This window comes from Stegostoma tigrinum, chromosome 18, assembly GCF_030684315.1.
Source record: "Stegostoma tigrinum isolate sSteTig4 chromosome 18, sSteTig4.hap1, whole genome shotgun sequence".
In the NCBI taxonomy this organism is placed as follows: Eukaryota; Metazoa; Chordata; class Chondrichthyes; order Orectolobiformes; family Stegostomatidae; genus Stegostoma; species Stegostoma tigrinum.
This window is the reverse complement of record NC_081371.1, coordinates 31,104,048-31,122,487: the sequence shown is the minus strand read 5'-3', so window position 1 is coordinate 31,122,487 and position 18,440 is coordinate 31,104,048. Positions and strand designations below refer to the sequence as shown.

The following is an 18,440-nucleotide window of genomic DNA, read 5'->3' as shown; positions in this document are numbered from 1 at the left end:
CATCGCAGCAACTGCCCTGGTAATGGGTGGGAAGTGACTTTTCTTTTTAATCAATGTGGTAAAATTGCAGACAGGGCAACGAGAAGACCACTCAGGGGATTTCATAATACACTGCCTACAAACTTGCTGGTGCGGAGGCCACAAAATTTTGCCTGACTTCAGCAGTTGTTGCATTATGATTGAGCCCACATCATCCTATCTTCTCTCACATACACACAAAAACAAAGTTGCTGGAAAGGCCCAGCAGGTCTGGCAGCATCTGTGAAGGAAAAAGCAGTTAACGTTTTGAGTCTGATGACCCTTCCTCAGACACTTGAGCACACAATCCAAGCTGAAATGACAGCACACCTAGGCCACTGTGCTCTAATGTTCATCCTATCTTCTTGAGCTTTTTTTTAACCCTGAAGACAGATCTGACCCATGCGCTGTGAAGAAGACAAGGAGGCAAATCCTGAATTCATCTTGGCCAGAAAGAGATTAAATCCTGTGCTTTTGATACCAGTCTGATCCACGCTGGCTGTCCAGCCATCTTAGTCTAACAGCTTCCCAAAAAGTCTGATTTCCTACAGTAAGAAACAGTGACTCATTGTAGCCTGGAGCGGGACTTGAAACTGAATCTTCTGACTAAGGGGCAGATTGCTAACACTGCCACAAGACCTCTTTAATTGAACTCTGAACTAGAAGGTCATGGGATCAAGTCTTAGTGTGACACTTGAGCACACAATCCAAGCTAAAATGACAGTGCACCTAAGCCACTGTGCTCTAATGTTCATACTGCAACAAATCTTCTCAAAACTCACTAGTTCCTACTGCTGTCCATTGAATTAGTGAGATATGGAAGACCTACTACCTGGTCAGATATATTTTAAAGATTTTATCATCTCAGAATAAATTAAAAACTCAGAATGCTTGCAACTTCTTGGTTGAAGAAAAAAAAAGTAGCATTGGAAAATTTAGTGAGGCTGAAAATGTATAAATCCCTTGGAGCCATTGTTGAATATTACAAAGTGTTGAAAATGCTGGCTCTAGAGGCAGTGCGAAATCAATAGTTGATCCCATGACCTTCTAGTTCAGAGTTGAAGTATTTTTACTTCAAACACAACCAACAAAAATGGCAAACATTTTCAAATTGCTGATTATGGGATTGTGACTTCATTCTGCAGAAGTCACATCAAAATTGAGAAAATAATTGTGCACAGGAAAGTTCTGACAGGAACTGAGTCACGTATTTCAACTCTGATCACATGTTTTTACTGGATCATTTTGAGTTGCTTTTTGTTCCATCATATGTATACAATGGAAAAATAGATGTCCATTTCTTACCTCATGTCAGAAATGCAGGAAAAGGAACAGGCCATTTGGCCCTTCGAGTCTGCTCAACATCATTCAACTAGATTATAACTGACTGCCATTATTGTGTGCTGTCCCCATATTCCTTGATGTCATTACCACATAGAAATCTATCAGTCTCTGTTTTTAACACACTCAATGACTTAACTTGCATTAGATTCCCCACTCTTTCAGTGAAGAAATTCCTCCTGTTCTCGGTCCTCAATGGTTTGCCCTCCACCAGTGCATAATCTCTTATTTCTCTGAATTCCATATGCCACTTTTCTGCCGCTCAGCCAAGCCATTGATATCTTCCTGCAGTCGACAGTCATCCACTTCACTATTAACTGCCCAGTCAATTTTTGCACCATCCACAATTTGTCATTTGCAAAAACCAGTTGTCATTTGCAAAAACATGCTTTCCATTTGTAAAAATACCTGCTGATTGTTACCCTTTGTTTCCAGCCACCAAGCCCATTTTGGATCCAACACACCACGTTCCCTTGTACCTTATGTGTTTTCATTTTTCTTGACAGTTAATAGACCTTGACAAATGCATCAACTGTACTACCCTCACCATTCCTGCTTGTTATTTCTCAAAAAATTCAATTAAGTTAGTGAGAGACGATCTTCCTTTAACAATACCACACTAGGCCTGAATAATCCTGCTTTGCCAAGTGACAGCTAATCCTATATCTCAATATAAACTTCATTAACTTGCCCGCCACTGAGATCAGAGTGACTAGCCTATAGTTATTTAGTTTATTCACCCATTTCAAAATTTGCAACATTTGCAGGCTACCAAACCTCTGGTACTTTGCTTGCATCTAGTGAGAATTCCTACTCTCTGTTCACGGTCATCCATCAGTTCTCAATCCATTACACATTCTGACTTAAGCCCATATGCTTTCTTTGCTTACTGGCCTCCTGTATGTTACTTTTTCAAAATCTTATAAAAATCTAAATTCACCACATCCACTGGTTTTATCTACCTTGATAATAATAACCTCAAAGTCCACCAGGCTTGTCAAACTTGATTTCCCTTTGATAAAACTGTGTTGACTCTGGCCAATTTTATTATTTTCTATATCCTGGCATTTTCCCTACTGCCATTGTCAGAATAAATGGTTTGTAATTCATTGCATTCACTCCCCCTCCTTTATTGAATAGCAGACTACACTTGCAACCATCATGTCTGCAGGCATCCTTCCAGAATCTATAGAAGTTTGAAAGACGACTATTGATTTCGCACTGCCTCTAGAGCCAGCATTTTCAACACTTTGTAATATTCAACAATGGCTCCAAGGGATTTATACATTTTCAGCCTCACTAAATTTTCCAATGCTACTTTTTTTTTCTTTTGTTAATTAATACTAATTTCTTTCAATACCAAATTCTCAGTAGTCTCTTGGATATCAATTTCTGAGAGATTTTTTCTTATCTTGCTGTGAGAAGATAGACACCAAGTCATATGAATTTCCTCTGCCATTTCCATATTACCCAATCATAATTTTTTCTGTCTTTGTAATGGAACTAAGTTTGTTCGTTAACTTTGTTCTTTTTACATACAATCAATCTGTTTCTGGCTAGTTAAAATTCAAGTTTTATTCTCCTTGGTCTTCCTTTGCTGTATTCACAGAAGCTCCCATCCCCATGCCAACTATATTTTGAAGAATCTGCATAAAACTCCTCCTCCTCCTCTGAATACAACCTTTGACTTGCTTTGTTAGCTACGGTTGGCTTAATTTTCATGTTGACTTTGTTAATTCTGAATAGAAATGAATGCTATAGAGTCATGCATCATTGAAATAGCCCTTTGGCCCACCATGTATAGGCCAACCAACAAATAGCACTGCAAAAATCCCATTTACCTGCAGTTGGCCCATAGCTTAATGTGCCCTGGCATTTTAAGTGCTCATCCAGATACTACGTAAATATTGTGATAAAACCTAATTCATCCACTCGCTCAGGCAGCATATTCTGTATTTCTCCCACTCTTTGGGTGAAAAAAAATTTCTCCGATCTCCCCTAAAACAATTACTTGCTATCTTAAGCTTATGCCCTCTGATCTTAGATACATCAGCAATGGGGAGAGGATTCTCACGATCTGCTCTGTGTCTCTCATAATTTTGTATACCTCAGTCAGTTCCCCCCATCATAAACCCACCCCAGGCTCCACCGTTCTAAGGAAAACAAACTCAACCTATCCAGTCTTTGCTCATAACAGGGACTTTTTAATCCCAGGCAGCATCCTGGGGAATCTCTTGTATTCCCTCTCCAGTGCAATCACATTCTTCTGATAGTGTGGTGACCAGAACTGCACATAGTGTTACATCTATGGCCAAATCATCAAGTTGTAGTAAGACTTCCTTGCTTCAATATCCTACCCCCCAGTTAATGAAGGCAAACTTCCTCTATGACATCTTCACCATCTTGTCTACCTGTGCTAGCACCTTCAGGGATCTGTGGACTTGTACACCAAGTTCCCTTTGTTCCTCAGAGGAGCCTACCTTCCGTCCATAATTGGACTTCCCAAAATGCATCACCCTGCACTTCTCAGGAATAAATTGCATCTGCCATTACTGTGCCCAATTTACCAGCTGATGAATATAAGCCTGTAGCTGTAGACCATCCTCCCTTCTGTCAACACCACCGACAATTTTCATCTCTTGTGTAAACTTGCTAATTCTGTAAACTTGCTTTTATGTTCATATCCAAGTCATTATTGTACGCAAAAAGCAGCAAGGGCCAGTGCATCAATTCCTGTCATGTTGTAAACCATGTCTTAATTCTTTAAGTTGTTTTAAGAATCCTTGCAATGTCGATTGACAATGTCAATGACCATTCAGCCCAACAAGTCCACACCAAATCTCTGAAGATCATCCCACCCAGTCCCACGCCACTACTCTACACCTGAAACCCAACATTTCCCATGGCTAATCCATCTAACCTAGGCACTCCTGAACACTGTGGGAAATTTAGCACGGCCAGTCTATCCAGCCTACACACCTTTGGACTGTGGGAGGAAATCCACGCTAACATGGAGAGAATGTGCAATCTCCACACAGACTGTCAAACAGCTTGAATTGAATCTGGGTCGCTGGCGCTCTGAGGCAGCAGTGCTAACCACTGAGCCACCGTGCCACCTCTAACCATTGCCTGTATAGCAACATACCTTTTAATGTATTTTGCCATTCTGCACAACTGACTCGCTACTCATACCTTCATATCTATCTTTACTTAGATTGAAGTTGCTAATTTTGGATTAACTATGTCAATAGACATGCTGTCTAAAAAGCTGCCATAATTTAGTGAAGTTTCGTAAACAGTGTTTAATATTATTTTCCTCTGTGTAAACTGAGTGGTTGTATTCTGATTCTTGACCGTGGCATTCAAAGCATTACACAATTGTTCAAGTGAAATTTCTGTTCTTCCATGTTTTTGGAAACTTGTCAAAACAGCATCATGCCAAGTTTTGAACACCTGTTCTGTGAATCAGATTTATTGGACACCAAAATTATTAAATACAAATACTGCGCTTGTAGCTCTCTGATTAAACACCCTGCAGGTCTCAATCATTAGCATTTACAGTGCAGGGCATGTCACATCCAGCGCTTTAGTTATGTAGGCATAGGTGAGAGAGGCTGTGACAGCAATTATAGATAGATCACCTAACTGATGTGCTTCATTACCTAGTGACCTGGAACAAGAGGGCCAAGCCTTAGTCCACCATAACACGAGCCACCAGCGTGCTTCTTACATCAATAAGTTCTCACATGTACATTTGTAGTCTGCTATCAGATAGCATGGAGACTCACATTCAGATTTTGAGCATAAGCCAGGTACTCAAACTGATCAAAACTTGCATAAAACAGTAACGAAGCAAATATTGTGCTGCCTCAGGATTTGACTGAAGAAAGAAAACCAACACCTTCAAACAAATGCCATCAAGTTTATCTTGTGCTGCCTGCACCATTGTAAAGTAAGATTTCTAAAATCTGACTTTTATTTCAAATTCAATTCAAATTATAATTGTAAGACTTATGTGAAAAAAAACAGCTCATGGCTCCCTCAAATCATAATTCTTCCATCCTTTTACACTTTGCCAACTTGAATCACACCTGTCTATTTCCAGCTGTACCAGTTCATGCCATGGCTGACAGACATTTACAGCCAGCTCCCCGGAAATTTAGCTAATTGGCATTCTCCAGCAACAAACCTGGACAGTGACAGTGAGTTATTTCTTGAAAAGGAAACATTTGTCAGGCTATGGGGGGGGGAAGTGTGTGTGTGAGAGAGAGAGAGAACGAACAGAAGAGTGGAGATAATTGTATAGCTACTTCAAAGAATCAACACAGAAATAATGGGCCAAAAGGCCACCTGTTTAGTTACAAAATAACTTCAGAGAATCCCTACAGTGTGGAAACAGGCTCCTCAGCCCAACAAGTCCACACCAACCCTCAGAGCATCCCACCCAGATCCATCCCTCTATAAATCTACACACCCCTGAACACGATGAACAATTTAGCATGGCCAATCCACCTAGCCTGCTCATCTTTAGACTGTGGGAAGAAACCGAAGCACCCATAGGAAACCCACTCAGATACAGGGAGAATGTGCAAACTCCACACAGACAGTTGCCTGAGGGTGAAATTGAACCCAGGTCCCTGATGCTGTGAGGCAGCAGTGCAAACCACTGTGCCACCTCACTTTTTATGACTGATTGTAGATGTAGACATTTTAAATGATGCACAATTCAAAGAAATGTATTTCTGTTTCTGCTGTAACCATGCTGTTCTACCTGTCATGCAGCTGAGCCCTTTTTGATGAGAATCCATTCTTTTTTTATTTAAGGATAGAAGTTCATAAATTACACACAGTTTTAAAGGCCTGAAATTATCATTCCCTCTGTAAATTCCTGTGAAAATGTTAGCTTATTTTTTGTTTGTTTTCTAACAGGGTGAGTTTGTGGCATGTCTGCTTGCTCTGCTAAGGCAAATGACAGATAAACATTATCAACAACTTCTGGAAAGCTTCACCAGCAAAGATGATCTCCGGGTGAGTCAACTGCACCTATGTGTAGCCGTACATGGGCCTGCTTTAGAAACTATAGAAGGCCTGGTGAAGAGACCCAATGAACCTTTTGGACTGAACAAAAATAAAGCCAAGGCAATGTTAGAACTAAAAACAAGACAAGAGAATCAAGATTGTAAGCACCTGGATACAGACAGTGAGCAAGTTAAAACACTCATGGCTCAATGATTGATTAGTTATTAAAGCGAAGTGTTATAGAGACTTGTATAGCACCTGGAAATCCAAAAACCCTAAGCGTTTTAAGAACATTTTAAGAAATGGCCTAGTACAGTGACCTATGTAGAAGGTTGTACTCGGTGCACTCAATTTGGCTTCTGAATAAAGAGATGAGAAAAGCTTAACCACTTTTGAAATATACGTATGTAGAGGAATGCTCAGAATCAGCAGCCTAGATAAAAATACAGAGAGGTGATGGCCTAATGATATGACCATTAGATTATTCATCCAGTGACTCAGGTAATTGAGAGTTGTGTTTGAATTCTGCCATGACAGATGGTAGAATTTGAAATCATTAAAAATCTGGAATTAAGAGTCTATTGACGAACTGGAAATTGTTGAGTGTCAGTAAAAATTCAGGTCAGGCAGCAGCAGAGAAGCAGGAAAATCAATGATTAGGGTGGGAACCCTTCATCACCGTTCGGGAGAGGGAAGGAAATAATTCGAGGGAGGAGGGGTTGGAGCTGGGAACGGTAGCTGGAATGGTGAGAGGAGATGCAGGTGGGAAGTGGTGGGGATTGGTCAGTGGGAAGGGTGGGCTGGATAAGTTGGGAAAGAAGATGGACAGTTTGAGTCAGGTCAAGGAGGCAGGGATGAGAGGGAGGGTTAGACGTGGGATGAGGCTGGGGGTGGGGAGGTTTTGAAACTAGTGAATTCTATGTTGAAGCCATCAGGCTATAGGCTCCGCAGGTGGAATATGAGGTGTTGTTCCTCTAGTTTGAGTGTGATGTCATTGTGACACTGGAGGAGGCCCAGGATGGACATGTCACTCAGGGAGTGGGAGGGGAAGTTAAAATGGTTGACAACCAGAAGCGTTGCTGATTATAGTGTACAGAGCGCAGCTGCTCCGTGAATGGGTCACTGAGTCTGTGCTTGGTATCACCGATGTAGAGGAGACCACATCAGGAGCAACTGATAGAGTAGGTCAGGTCAGAGGATGTACAGGTGAATCCCTGTCAAATTTGGAAAGTTTGACTTAGGCCTTGGATGGAGGTGAGAGAGGAGGTGTAGGGGCAGTTGTAGAACCTCCTGTGGTTATAGGGAAAGGTGCAGGATATGGTGGGGTTAGCAGGGAGCGTGGAGCAGATGAGGGAGTCACAGAGTGAGCACTCCCGATGAAAGGCAGATAGGGATTGGGAGGGAAATATCTGTTTGGTGGTGGAGTCAGATTGCAGGTAATGGAAGTGACAGAGGTTGATGTGCTGGATGAGGATGTTGGTGGGCTGGTATGTGAGGACGAGGGGGACTGTCCTTATTTTTGCTGAGAGGAGGTGGTGTGAGGGCAGAAGTCCAGGAAATGTAAGAGATGTGGTTGAGGGCATTGTGGATCTCTGGAGAGGGGGGGACGTTGCAGTCCTTGAAGTAGGAGAACATCTGAGATAACTGGGAGTGAAGTACTCTGTCTTGGGAGCAGATTTGGTGGAGGTGGAGGAATTAGGAGTAAGGGATCGCATTCTTGCAGGAGGATAGGTGGAAGGAGGTGGATATGGGAGTCGGTAGGTTTGAAATAAATGTTGGTGCTGAGACAATTACTGGAGATGGAGATAGAGATGTCCAGAAAGGGGAGGGAGATATTGGAGATGGTTCAGGAGAATTTGAGGTGAGGGTGTAAGGCATTGGTAAAGATGATAAACAGTTCACGCTCATCAGGGGAGCACAAGGCAGCGCTGATACAGTTGTCAATATAATGGAGGAAAAAGTGAGGGCTAGTCCTGGTGTAACAGCGGAAGAGGGGCAGTTCCATGTGTCCTACAAAGAGGCCGGTGTAGCTCGGACCCATATGGGTGCCCATAGCCACGCCTTTAGTTTGTAAGAAGTGGGAAGAGTTCAAGGAGTAGTTGTTGAGGATAAGGACATGCTCTGTTAAATGGATGAGAGTGTCAGAGGAAGGGGATTGGTTGGGCCTGCGTGAGAGGTAGAAGCAGATGGGTTTTTAGGCCATCTATAAGGGGGATTGGTTATCCATGGTGAAGGTGAGGTGTTAGGGGCTGGGAAATTGAACGTCTTGGAGGAGGTGGAGGGCATGGGTAGTGTTCCAAACGTAGGTGGGGAGTTCCTGGACCGGGAAAAAGGCAGAGTTGAGGTAAGAGGAGATGAGTTCAGTGGGGCAGGAGCAGGCAGAGACAATGGAGCAGGTTTGGGGAACAAGAAGGTTGGAGGCTGTGGGTGGGAGGTTTGCTGAGGTTATGAGATTATTGGTGATTTGGGAGATGTTGGTTTTGTGGCCAGGGGTAGGATTTTAATTGAAGGGGCAGTAGAAGGAGGTGTCAGCGAATGGTGCCTGGCCTCCCCGATGTAAAGGTCAGTATGCCATACCACCAAACCATTATCTCCCAGACCATCAACCCTAACCTTAGCCTCCTCATCCAGTGCATCATCCTCCTCCACTTCTGCCACCTAAAATCCGACCCCAACACCAAAGGGATATTTCCCTCCCCACCCCTTTTGTAGGAACGTCTCTCTCCATGACTCCGTCATCTGCTCCACACTCCCCACCAACTCCACCACACCTGGCACCTTTCCCTGCAACCACAGGAGGTGCTACACCTGTCCCAACACCACTTCTCTCTCACTTCCATCCAAGGCCCAAGGCAAACTTTCCAGGTCCGACAGGGGCTCACCTGTACATCCTCTGACCTGATCCACTATGTCCGTTGCTCCCGATGTGATCTCTCCTACATCAGTGAGACCAAGCCCAGATTGAGTGACTCATTCGCGGAACATCTGTGCTCTGTATGCTATAATCAACAACATCTTCTGGTTTGTCAAACATTTTAACTGCCTGTCTCACTTCCTCGGTGACATGTCCACACTGGGCCGCCTCCAGTGTCACAATGACACCACACTCAAACTGGAGGAGCAATACTTCATATTCCGCCCCAGGACCCTACAGCCTGATGGCCTCAACACAGAATTCACCAGTTTCAAAATCTCCCCACCCCCAGCCTCCTCCCATGTCCACCTCTCCCTGTCATCCCCACCTCCTTGACCTGACACAACTTGTCCATCTTCTTTCTCAAATGTCCACCCCACCCATCTCACTGACCAATCTCCACTCCCCCTGATCTGCATCCACCTATCATCATCCCACCTCCTTCCCCCCCGTCCCACCTGTCCTCCCTCTATTTATTTCCCAGCTCCTTTCCTCCTCCCCTGTACGGATGAAGCATCCTGACCTGCAATGTCGACTTGCCTGCTCCTCCGATGCTGCCTAACCCGCTGTGTTCCTCCCGCTCCACACTGTATTGACTCTGATTCCAGCATCTGCAGTTCTTGCTTTACTGTCAGGAAAACTTATCAGGTTCATTAATACCCTTTGGAGAAATAAATGTGGAGTCCATACCTGTTTGGCCTGCATGTGACTGCAGACCCATAGTAATGTTGACTCTTAACTGTCCTATAGAAGTTTGGGGATGGGCAATAAATGTTGGCATAGCCAGGAACATCCACATTCTCTGAATGAATAAAACAAAATTCAGTGAAATTGACATGAAAACTTTATTTTATTTTCAGGATTTTTTGCTGCAGATTTTTACAGTGTTTAAGATTCTAATAAGACCAGAGATGTTTCCAAAGGACTGGACAATAATGCGCTTGGTTACCAACAAGTAAGATGGTCTCTCCTTACTTTAAGGTATATTGAATATCGTGGCAGTGCTTTTGTGAGTGTGGGAAATGAACTCAGCTGCACTGACTCTGCAACAAGTGTTATACTGATCTTGCAGTTAAGTGAAAAAAAAAGCAGTGAACAATTCAAGAGTTGATCTAATTAATAGTTGCCTATTCAGTCACCAATAGTTGAATAGCTAAAAGAGCAGACCGGAGTAATTTATTTTTCAATTTTAAGTTCAAATTCAGAAATCAAGAATTTCTGGTTTGTGTTTCCTATCTACATAGTAAGGTTTAAACAGTCTGTATTTCCCTATAATAAGTGAAGGGTAGATGTTGGAATTCAGACAAGAAACTCAGCATGTCTGGCAGGCCCTGTGGAGAAAAAGCAGAATTAATGTTTCAGGTCCAGTGATAAAACACAGACTAGACAACAGCTTTATGGAAGACCTACGCTCTGTCCACAAAAATGACCTCAAGCTTCCAGTTGCCTGCCACTTCAACACATCACCGTCTTGCCTGGCCAACATCTGTCTCAGGTTTGCTGCAGCACTCCAGTGAAACTTATTGCAAACTGGAAGAACAGTATCTCATTTTCTACTTGGGGACTCTGCAGCCTTCATGATTGTATCGAGTTCAATAATTTTAGGGCCTGAGCACCTTCTTCTATCTCCTTCCCCCAATTCCCACATGCCAGACCTTGTCATTTCATGGGCTTCTCCAACACTCAATCCAAGGTCACCTACTAGTTGTTCCCATTAGCATCTAATGATTCTCCCAGGCTTACCTTTTCCTATGTCTTTCTGCCCAACTGCTATACAGTCTCTTCGGGCTCCATCTCCACCTTGTGTTTACTCTTCCTCCTTCCCCACTACTCCGTCTTCAGCACATGTACCAACCTTTTTCTAGTCACCATCAATTCTGAAGAAGGGTCACTAAACCCAAAACATTAACCCCGCCTTCTCTCGGCAGATGAGTTTTCCTAGAGACGTGTCTGCAGGAAGTGTGTTGGGTCGCAAATTCTATTGGACCACATAGCTTGATTGGACCAGCAGTTAGGGACAACTGAGTAACACCAATTTTGATGGTATTGGGCAGAAACTTTCAAAAGTTGATTGAGGGAGGCTTTTCACAGGTAAAAGGACATTTGGGAGGCCTTTAAAAATGAGGTAGTGAGTTTAGAGCCCCTATGCATTCCTACCAGTGTGAAGGGCAAGGCTGGGAGGTGTGGGGAATACTGCATAACTAGAGAAATTAAGGCTCTGGTCAAGAAAAAGAATGAGGCATATGTCAGGTACTAGCAGGGATTGGGTGAGTCCCTAGAGGAGTATAAGGGCAATAGACGTATAATAATGGGGATATCAGAAGGGGAAATAGAGTTAAGGAGATTTCAAAGAGATTTAACTAATACATTTAGGGAAAAAGAGTAATTAGGGAGTGAATAGGGCCACGTAAAGAGCAATGTGGATGTCTATGTGTGGAACCACAGGAGATAGGTAATGAATATTTTGCATCCGTATTTACATTGGAGAAAGACATGGAAGTGAAGGGAATTGGGAAATAAATAGTGATATCTTGAAAAGAGTTGATATGACAGAAGAGAAGCTGCTGGAGGCCTTAAAATGCGTAAAGGTAGATAAATCCCCAAGACCGGATGGGGTAATTCCCAAAAGCTTGTGGGAAGCTAGGGAAGAGATTACTGGGCCCCTTGCTGGAATATTTGTGTCATCGACAGTCATGGGTGAAGTGGCGGAAGACTGGACCTTGGCTAATGTTACGGTATTATTTCGGAAAGGCTGTAAGGAAAAGCCAGGGAACTAAAGACCATTGAGCAGTGGTGGATGAATTGTTGTAGGGGATTCTGAGAGTAAGGATTTACTTGTGTTTGGAAAGGCAAGGACTGATTAGAGATAGTTGATATGGCTTTGTGAAAAGTAAATAGTGTCTCACTAACTTGATCAAATTTTTGAAGTGGTGAGAAAGAAGATTGATGAAGGTAGAGCAGTAGATCTTGTCTACTGCTCTACCTTCATCAAAGGAATCAACAAGATTCCACATGGTAGACTGATTCATAATGTTAGATCACAAGGGGAGCTAGCTAAATGGATATTTCTGATGAAGGGTCTGGGCCCGAAACGTCAGCTTTTGTGCTCCTAAGATGTTGCTTAGCCTGCTATGTTCATCCAGCCCCACACTTTGTTATCTTGGATTCTCCAGCATCTGCAGTTCCCATTATCTCTAATTGGAAATAGGACTGGCTTGATGTTAGGAGACAGAGGGTGGTAGTAGAGAATTGCTTTTCTGCCTGGAGCCCTAGAACCTGGCAGTGTGTCACAAGGATTGATGCTAGATCCACTGCTTTTTATCGTTTATGTAAATGACTTGGATTTGGAGGTATGGTTAGTAAGTTTGCAGAAACAGGTTGTGTAGTGGACATGATTATCTCAAGAGTACAACGAGTCTTTGATCACTCAGGCCAATGGGCTGACAAATGGCAGGTGGAGTTAAATTTAGATGAATGTGAGGTGCTGCATTTTGGAAAGGCAAATAGGGCAGGACTTATGCACCTAATGGTAAGGTCCTGGAGAATGTTGCTGAACAAATGGACTGAGGTGTGCAGGTGCATAATTCCTTAACAGTGGAAGGGCAGGTCAACAGGGTGTGAAGAAAGCATTTGGCTTGCTTGCCTGTTATTGATCTGAGCAGTGAATGTCAGAATTGGGACATCATGTTGCGGCTGTACAGGGCATTTGTGAGTCCCCTTTTAGAATACTGTGTACAGTTCTGGTCTCCCTGCTTTATGAAGGATATTGTTAAACTTGGAGGTGTAGAAAAGACTTACAAGGATATTGCTGATACTGGAGGGTTTTAGTTATAGGGAGAGGCTGAATAGGCTGGGTTGTTTTTTCCCTGGTGCGTTAGAGGCTGAGGGGTGATGTTATAGAAGTGTATAACATCATGAGGAGCATGGGGATGGGCTGAATAGCTGAGCTCTTTTTTTCCAGAATGGGGGAGTCCAAAACAAGGGGGCATAGGTTTACAGTGAGAGGTGAAAGATATAAAAAGGACCTGAGGGGTAACTTTTTCACACAGAGGTTGCTGTGTATATAGAATAAGCTACAAGAGGAATTTGTGGAGGCGGGTACAATTGCAACGTTTAAAAGGCATCTGGATGGTAATATGAATAAGAAGGGGTTAGAGGGACATGGGCTAAATGCTGGCAAATTGAACTGTATCATCTTGGGATGTCTGGTCTGCGCAACAAGTTAGGTTCTGTTTCTGCGCTTTATGATTCTAAGCAGTCAGACCTGCTGAGTTTCTCAATTTCTGATCTCCAGCATCTGTGGTTCTCTGGTCTTCTTATATAACTAAATCAGTCTGGTTTTGGGATGGAAGCTCCTTGATAAGTTGTCCAATTTAATAGTTCAATATTCTCTGTATCCTTATTAATACTTTTGTAATTAAGCCTCACAAAATACAAAGAAAATGAGAATTTCCATTGAGAAAATGCATACCTAACAATGTGTAAATAAAATTATGATGCAGACCATTTCAGTGATAATTCATGACATGTACCTGCTGTATCTGTATCAACTACTGTGGATGGAATTATGATGGCCATTGTTGCTTTTGAACAACTTGTTCTGCACACTATTTTAATTTTACTTTTCCAGACAATAAATTGGAAAACAGAGCAGGTTTTAAAATGGTACATAATATGCTTTGCCAGTTTGCTACTCATGTAATGCAAGTGAAGGTTACTTCCTCTCTGTGACACACAAGTCTTAACTTTCTATCAAGGGTATATCACCGTGTGATTGCACAACCTCACCAACAGGGTCTCAGAGATTGATTAAACTGCTTTCTGAAATCATTTTTTTTATTTACAGTTTTCCCCAAGTGGCTGAATACTTTAATATCCAAAATGAAGTTCTAATCAAATTTTAAAAATTTGCAAGCTGTGTGTTTCACAGTAATATGATTAAAATGTATCCATTGAATAAACCCATGTGGCTTTTAAAGCCTTCATCGCAATTTTGATGTGACTGCTTATTTTTGAACTGGATATTTTTACCAGAAGCCTAGACTGTATGAACTGAATTTTGTTTGTGCATTGCTATACGCAGTGCATCTTATTCTGTACAATTCGTGAATATTGTTTTGTTAACTGCATTGATGGAATGCGTTTCTTTGGCTTCTAAGCTTTGAAATTTTTAAGAGAAGTGATTTATCGGAATGAGAAAGAGAGGCAGACGACCTTGAGATTTTGATTTGAATTGATTGAGTCTGCAATGTGAGAAGAACAAATCTAGAAAATTTACATCAATGTTTGTTCAACTGATTCAAAGAAGGCTACATTTTAAGTGAAATGCTTTGTCCACTTATGCCCACTGGATACTTACCCCGCCATTCCTTTTTCCCCTCCCATTTACCATTTCCATCCTTTCTCCCTTAGACTTCCCTAGCAGATCAACAGTCATTACTGCTCTTCATATTTCCACCAGCATTAGTTTAGTGAGTAAGATCCCAATTAACCACCCAAGCTTTCTTCCTGAACCCAAACTAGTTGGTACATTAATCGATTCCCTCACCTCGAGTTCTGCCATTAGGCTTGACCTCTCAAATCCTATCCAGGATACATCTGAATCTACAAATTATAATTCCATCTCCAACTTCTCAACCCCACTGATTTTCACCATTATTAAAGGTATTGTTCCTTCCTAAATCCATGCCTGTCATCCCTGCAACTTAGTGATCTCCAATTGGGTTTCCTTCCCTGCTGTGGTATTGAACCAGTTTTAATCAGTCACAAATGGCAGTCTTTGTGATTGCATAGTATATTATCCTTCTTCATTTGATCCAAGGTAATAAAGTGGAAGATAATTGATAAATCATCAAAACGGAAAGGATAAAAATCTCTGATCCAAACAGATTGAAACGAGCAACCACACACGTGTTTTTAAACTAAAACTGAGGAAATGCTGGAATAGCATTATATAATTTATAAAGTTCATTTCGGAAAAGAAATTTTGGCAGTGGACATGCAGACAGCAAATGTGATTAGTATCTTTTAAAAAAGGAGATTTCACAACCTCAACGAACAGTAGACCAGTTGAGTAAATGTCAGCGGTAGGAAGGATAAATAAATCTTTACTTAAAAATACAAAAGATGATAATTAAAGGAAAATATAGATCAAATCCGCGAATCGCAAATGCAAGTTAAAATTGTAGGTTATGACAGGAGGCAGATTTTTACTTTGGGTTTTGAGGCCCCATCATCAGATTGAAAGGCAAGTCCTGAGTCTACACCTGGCAGCAGACTACCCTCATTGATGCCTTCAGGCTCATTGTCTGACCAAGGATGGTGAATGGGCTCTAGGTTCCTCCAGCCAAATTGGAGGACCAGCAATTTTGAAGCTTTGCAAAGTCACCCATAGAGGTGGGCATGGGTGAGATGGATATGAAAACCTCAGGAATGCTTCATAATGAAGGCATGCTTGAAAAAGTACATAGAAGTTCAAATTGAGGGGGCAAAGAGCATTGGGCCCTGCAGGAAGGGAAGATGCCAGGAGCATACCTATTAACTCTTGTCTGAACCTTTGGCTCCGTTAGGCCCTGGGCCACTTTGGGGAAGCCACTTCCATGAAGCTGATGTTCTCTCCAATGAGCAACCCCCAACCCGCCCCGAACTCTCCTGCCAGAATCAGAATTGAGATTTGGTATCAAGTAGCCCTTAGTACCCTTGGCCATCACCACCACATCCCCCACCCTCCCCCGCACCCCCTCTTCCCCCTTAAGATCTCAGTAAGGGAGAGTGGTGGGACATCCACTGTGGGTATGGTTCTACTTTGCCACGTAAATTTGCAGCACAGAACTCTACAATTTTGCCCTTATTGTAGCAATAGACTGGAGATGGAGTGATAGTGTTAGTGATACTAAGGAGTGGACTTATGTCTGTATAACTTTTTTGGATTCCTGCCAACTTGATGTCCTTACCATTATCAGCTTTGAAGAAGAACTATTTTGCTGCAAGCTACAAGAGTTGGATAACCAAAACTGATTTCACAGTGGCCAGTGTGTAATGGGTATGGCTATTCATTTCATCAAATATAAGCACAGAGCGCATGTTCGTACATATTGATAATTCCATACCAGTGTTTTCACTCAAGATGAAAAGCTGATGCCAAGAAGTGGAGCTGATTTTTGCTCTTCTTATCTTTCAGTGTGATCATCACTACAATTCTCTATCTCTCTGATGCACTCAGAAAGAATTTTCTACACGAAGGCTTTGACTTCAAGGTATTGTGATTTTGATACAAGATTCTAATATTTTGTGGCACTGTACTTCCACATGTACTGCTCGTTTTTATACAAGAACACTATTGTGGCTTCTGTTCTGCTCATTTAACTAATGCTCAGGGTTTGTGGTAATTTACAATACCAGCACTGTTTGAGGATTCTTTTCACTGACTTAGCCACTTGTGACTAAATTTTTCACTGATGGGCTGCTTTAATTTCTGATGAAAGAAATACTGCAGAGTTTTCTGACAAAAATTTTAATCCCTCCCCAAGACTAATGTGACATTGTTGGGAACTGGGGTATTTATTTGTTAAACACAACCCACCATGAAACAAACCTAGTACCAGTTTAACCAGGACAACTTGGAGTTGACAAGTAACCTATTCATGAGTGGATGGTCAGTAATTATAATACTTCAACATGGCTCTGTGCCTTAGATTTTATCAGTGCTTTAGGTTTAATGCATATATTCCAGGTTTCTCTTGGATCAGGAAACCCAAAAGCTGAACAGCAAGGGAACTGCCAGATCCTACAATAAAGTATGGCACAGAAGCAGGAGCCCTTCCTTGCCATACCCAGCATCTAAAGCAAACCTGCTGAGATATGCCTTCTCTCTGCAATTGTCAGGCTACCACGTAGCCTCCAATATGCTCACCAGGAAATGCAATAATAAAACTCTCACAATTCTCAATTGCCCAGCATTTCTGGGGTTCCCACCCAATGGCAGATACCTTTACTCCCTCTCCATTTTCCAATTACTGCTGGAGGCCCGTATTTCAGAGTCTTCCCTTGCAGCCGAACACATCATAAGTACAAAGTAATACGTCTCCTGTACATGGGGGAAAGTTGGTCTGTTGGGCTGAGTTCAGCAAGATCAGCATACTCATGTTGTTTAAGTTCATCCTTATTTTTGTTTCTGAGAAGATTGTAACGCTTATGCAGACATTAACAGATCATGTCACTGAATTGGTTGCATACATTTCAATTTATGCAGTCACTGGGACATGTAAGCTTAGGCTTGGGTTGTGGGATGGAGTTACGTAACCAGTTTTGTGATGCATACTCTTATCTGGATGCTGTACAGGCTGTAGCATTTAACTGCAACCAATACAGAACTACTCCAGCATTAAAGCACCCACGCACTGAAGTGAAAACAATCGAATTGCAGTGCAGATCAGGTGGCATGTTTAGAATTTCTTCACAACATTTGCATAAATACAGACATCCCTGCAGGATGTAAAGGGTATTAATTTAAACTGTGATTCTCCAAAGACAAACAGGATCAGTGTCAACATCACAGGGTTGCCATGTCCTTTTTCAGACTGCTGGAGTGCTCAAGCATCAGGTTAATAACACAGGAGAAATGGGCACTTTGTTATACACATGATGAAACATGAAAAAATCAAAAATAAATTAAGCATGGCTTGATGGCACAAACATTACAGATTCAATGGAGTAGCAGGACATGAGTATAAATCCGAGATGTTGCTACCTTAACTGTGCCATTGTGAGTCATTTCCCCACAGGTAGTGATTGGAGATGATTCACTGCAGTCTGCTCTTACACTGTTAGCAGTGAAGTGGCAGAGGCTTGGAAATACATCACCCAGCTGACTTTAAAGCTGCATATGGTATGTGCTGCATGGGATCCATGAAAGGAAATGGCGGAAAAGATTCTGTGGCTAAATAACTGATTGTATATTAAAACCTCCTCCTTCAAGTCTCAGTTGTATGTTTCTGGCTGATTCTGCTGAATCGCTGCTGACTTAAAAATCTTTATCTATGATACACAGTGCAAAATAATTCTCGGTATTTTATATGTAAACTTTAGAATATTAAATGATAAAGCAACATACTTATAAAAGGTGTGTTTAGCTATAGTATTGCATCCA

The 18,440-nt window shown here is 42.1% G+C and overlaps 1 protein-coding gene across 12 annotated transcripts in view; it reads left to right on the top strand.

Moving 5' to 3' along the window:
* The window catches only part of dock4 (dedicator of cytokinesis 4), a 402,360-nt gene that overhangs the window by 271,869 nt on the left and 112,051 nt on the right, over window positions 1-18,440 (top strand). For all 12 annotated transcript variants that reach the window (XM_048548410.2, XM_048548411.2, XM_048548409.2 and 9 more), the window contains 3 exons: window positions 6,289-6,387; window positions 10,153-10,247; window positions 16,473-16,548. In XM_048548410.2, coding sequence (XP_048404367.1) covers window positions 6,289-6,387; window positions 10,153-10,247; window positions 16,473-16,548 — 270 coding nt within the window. The remainder of the gene's footprint in view (window positions 1-6,288; window positions 6,388-10,152; window positions 10,248-16,472; window positions 16,549-18,440) is intronic.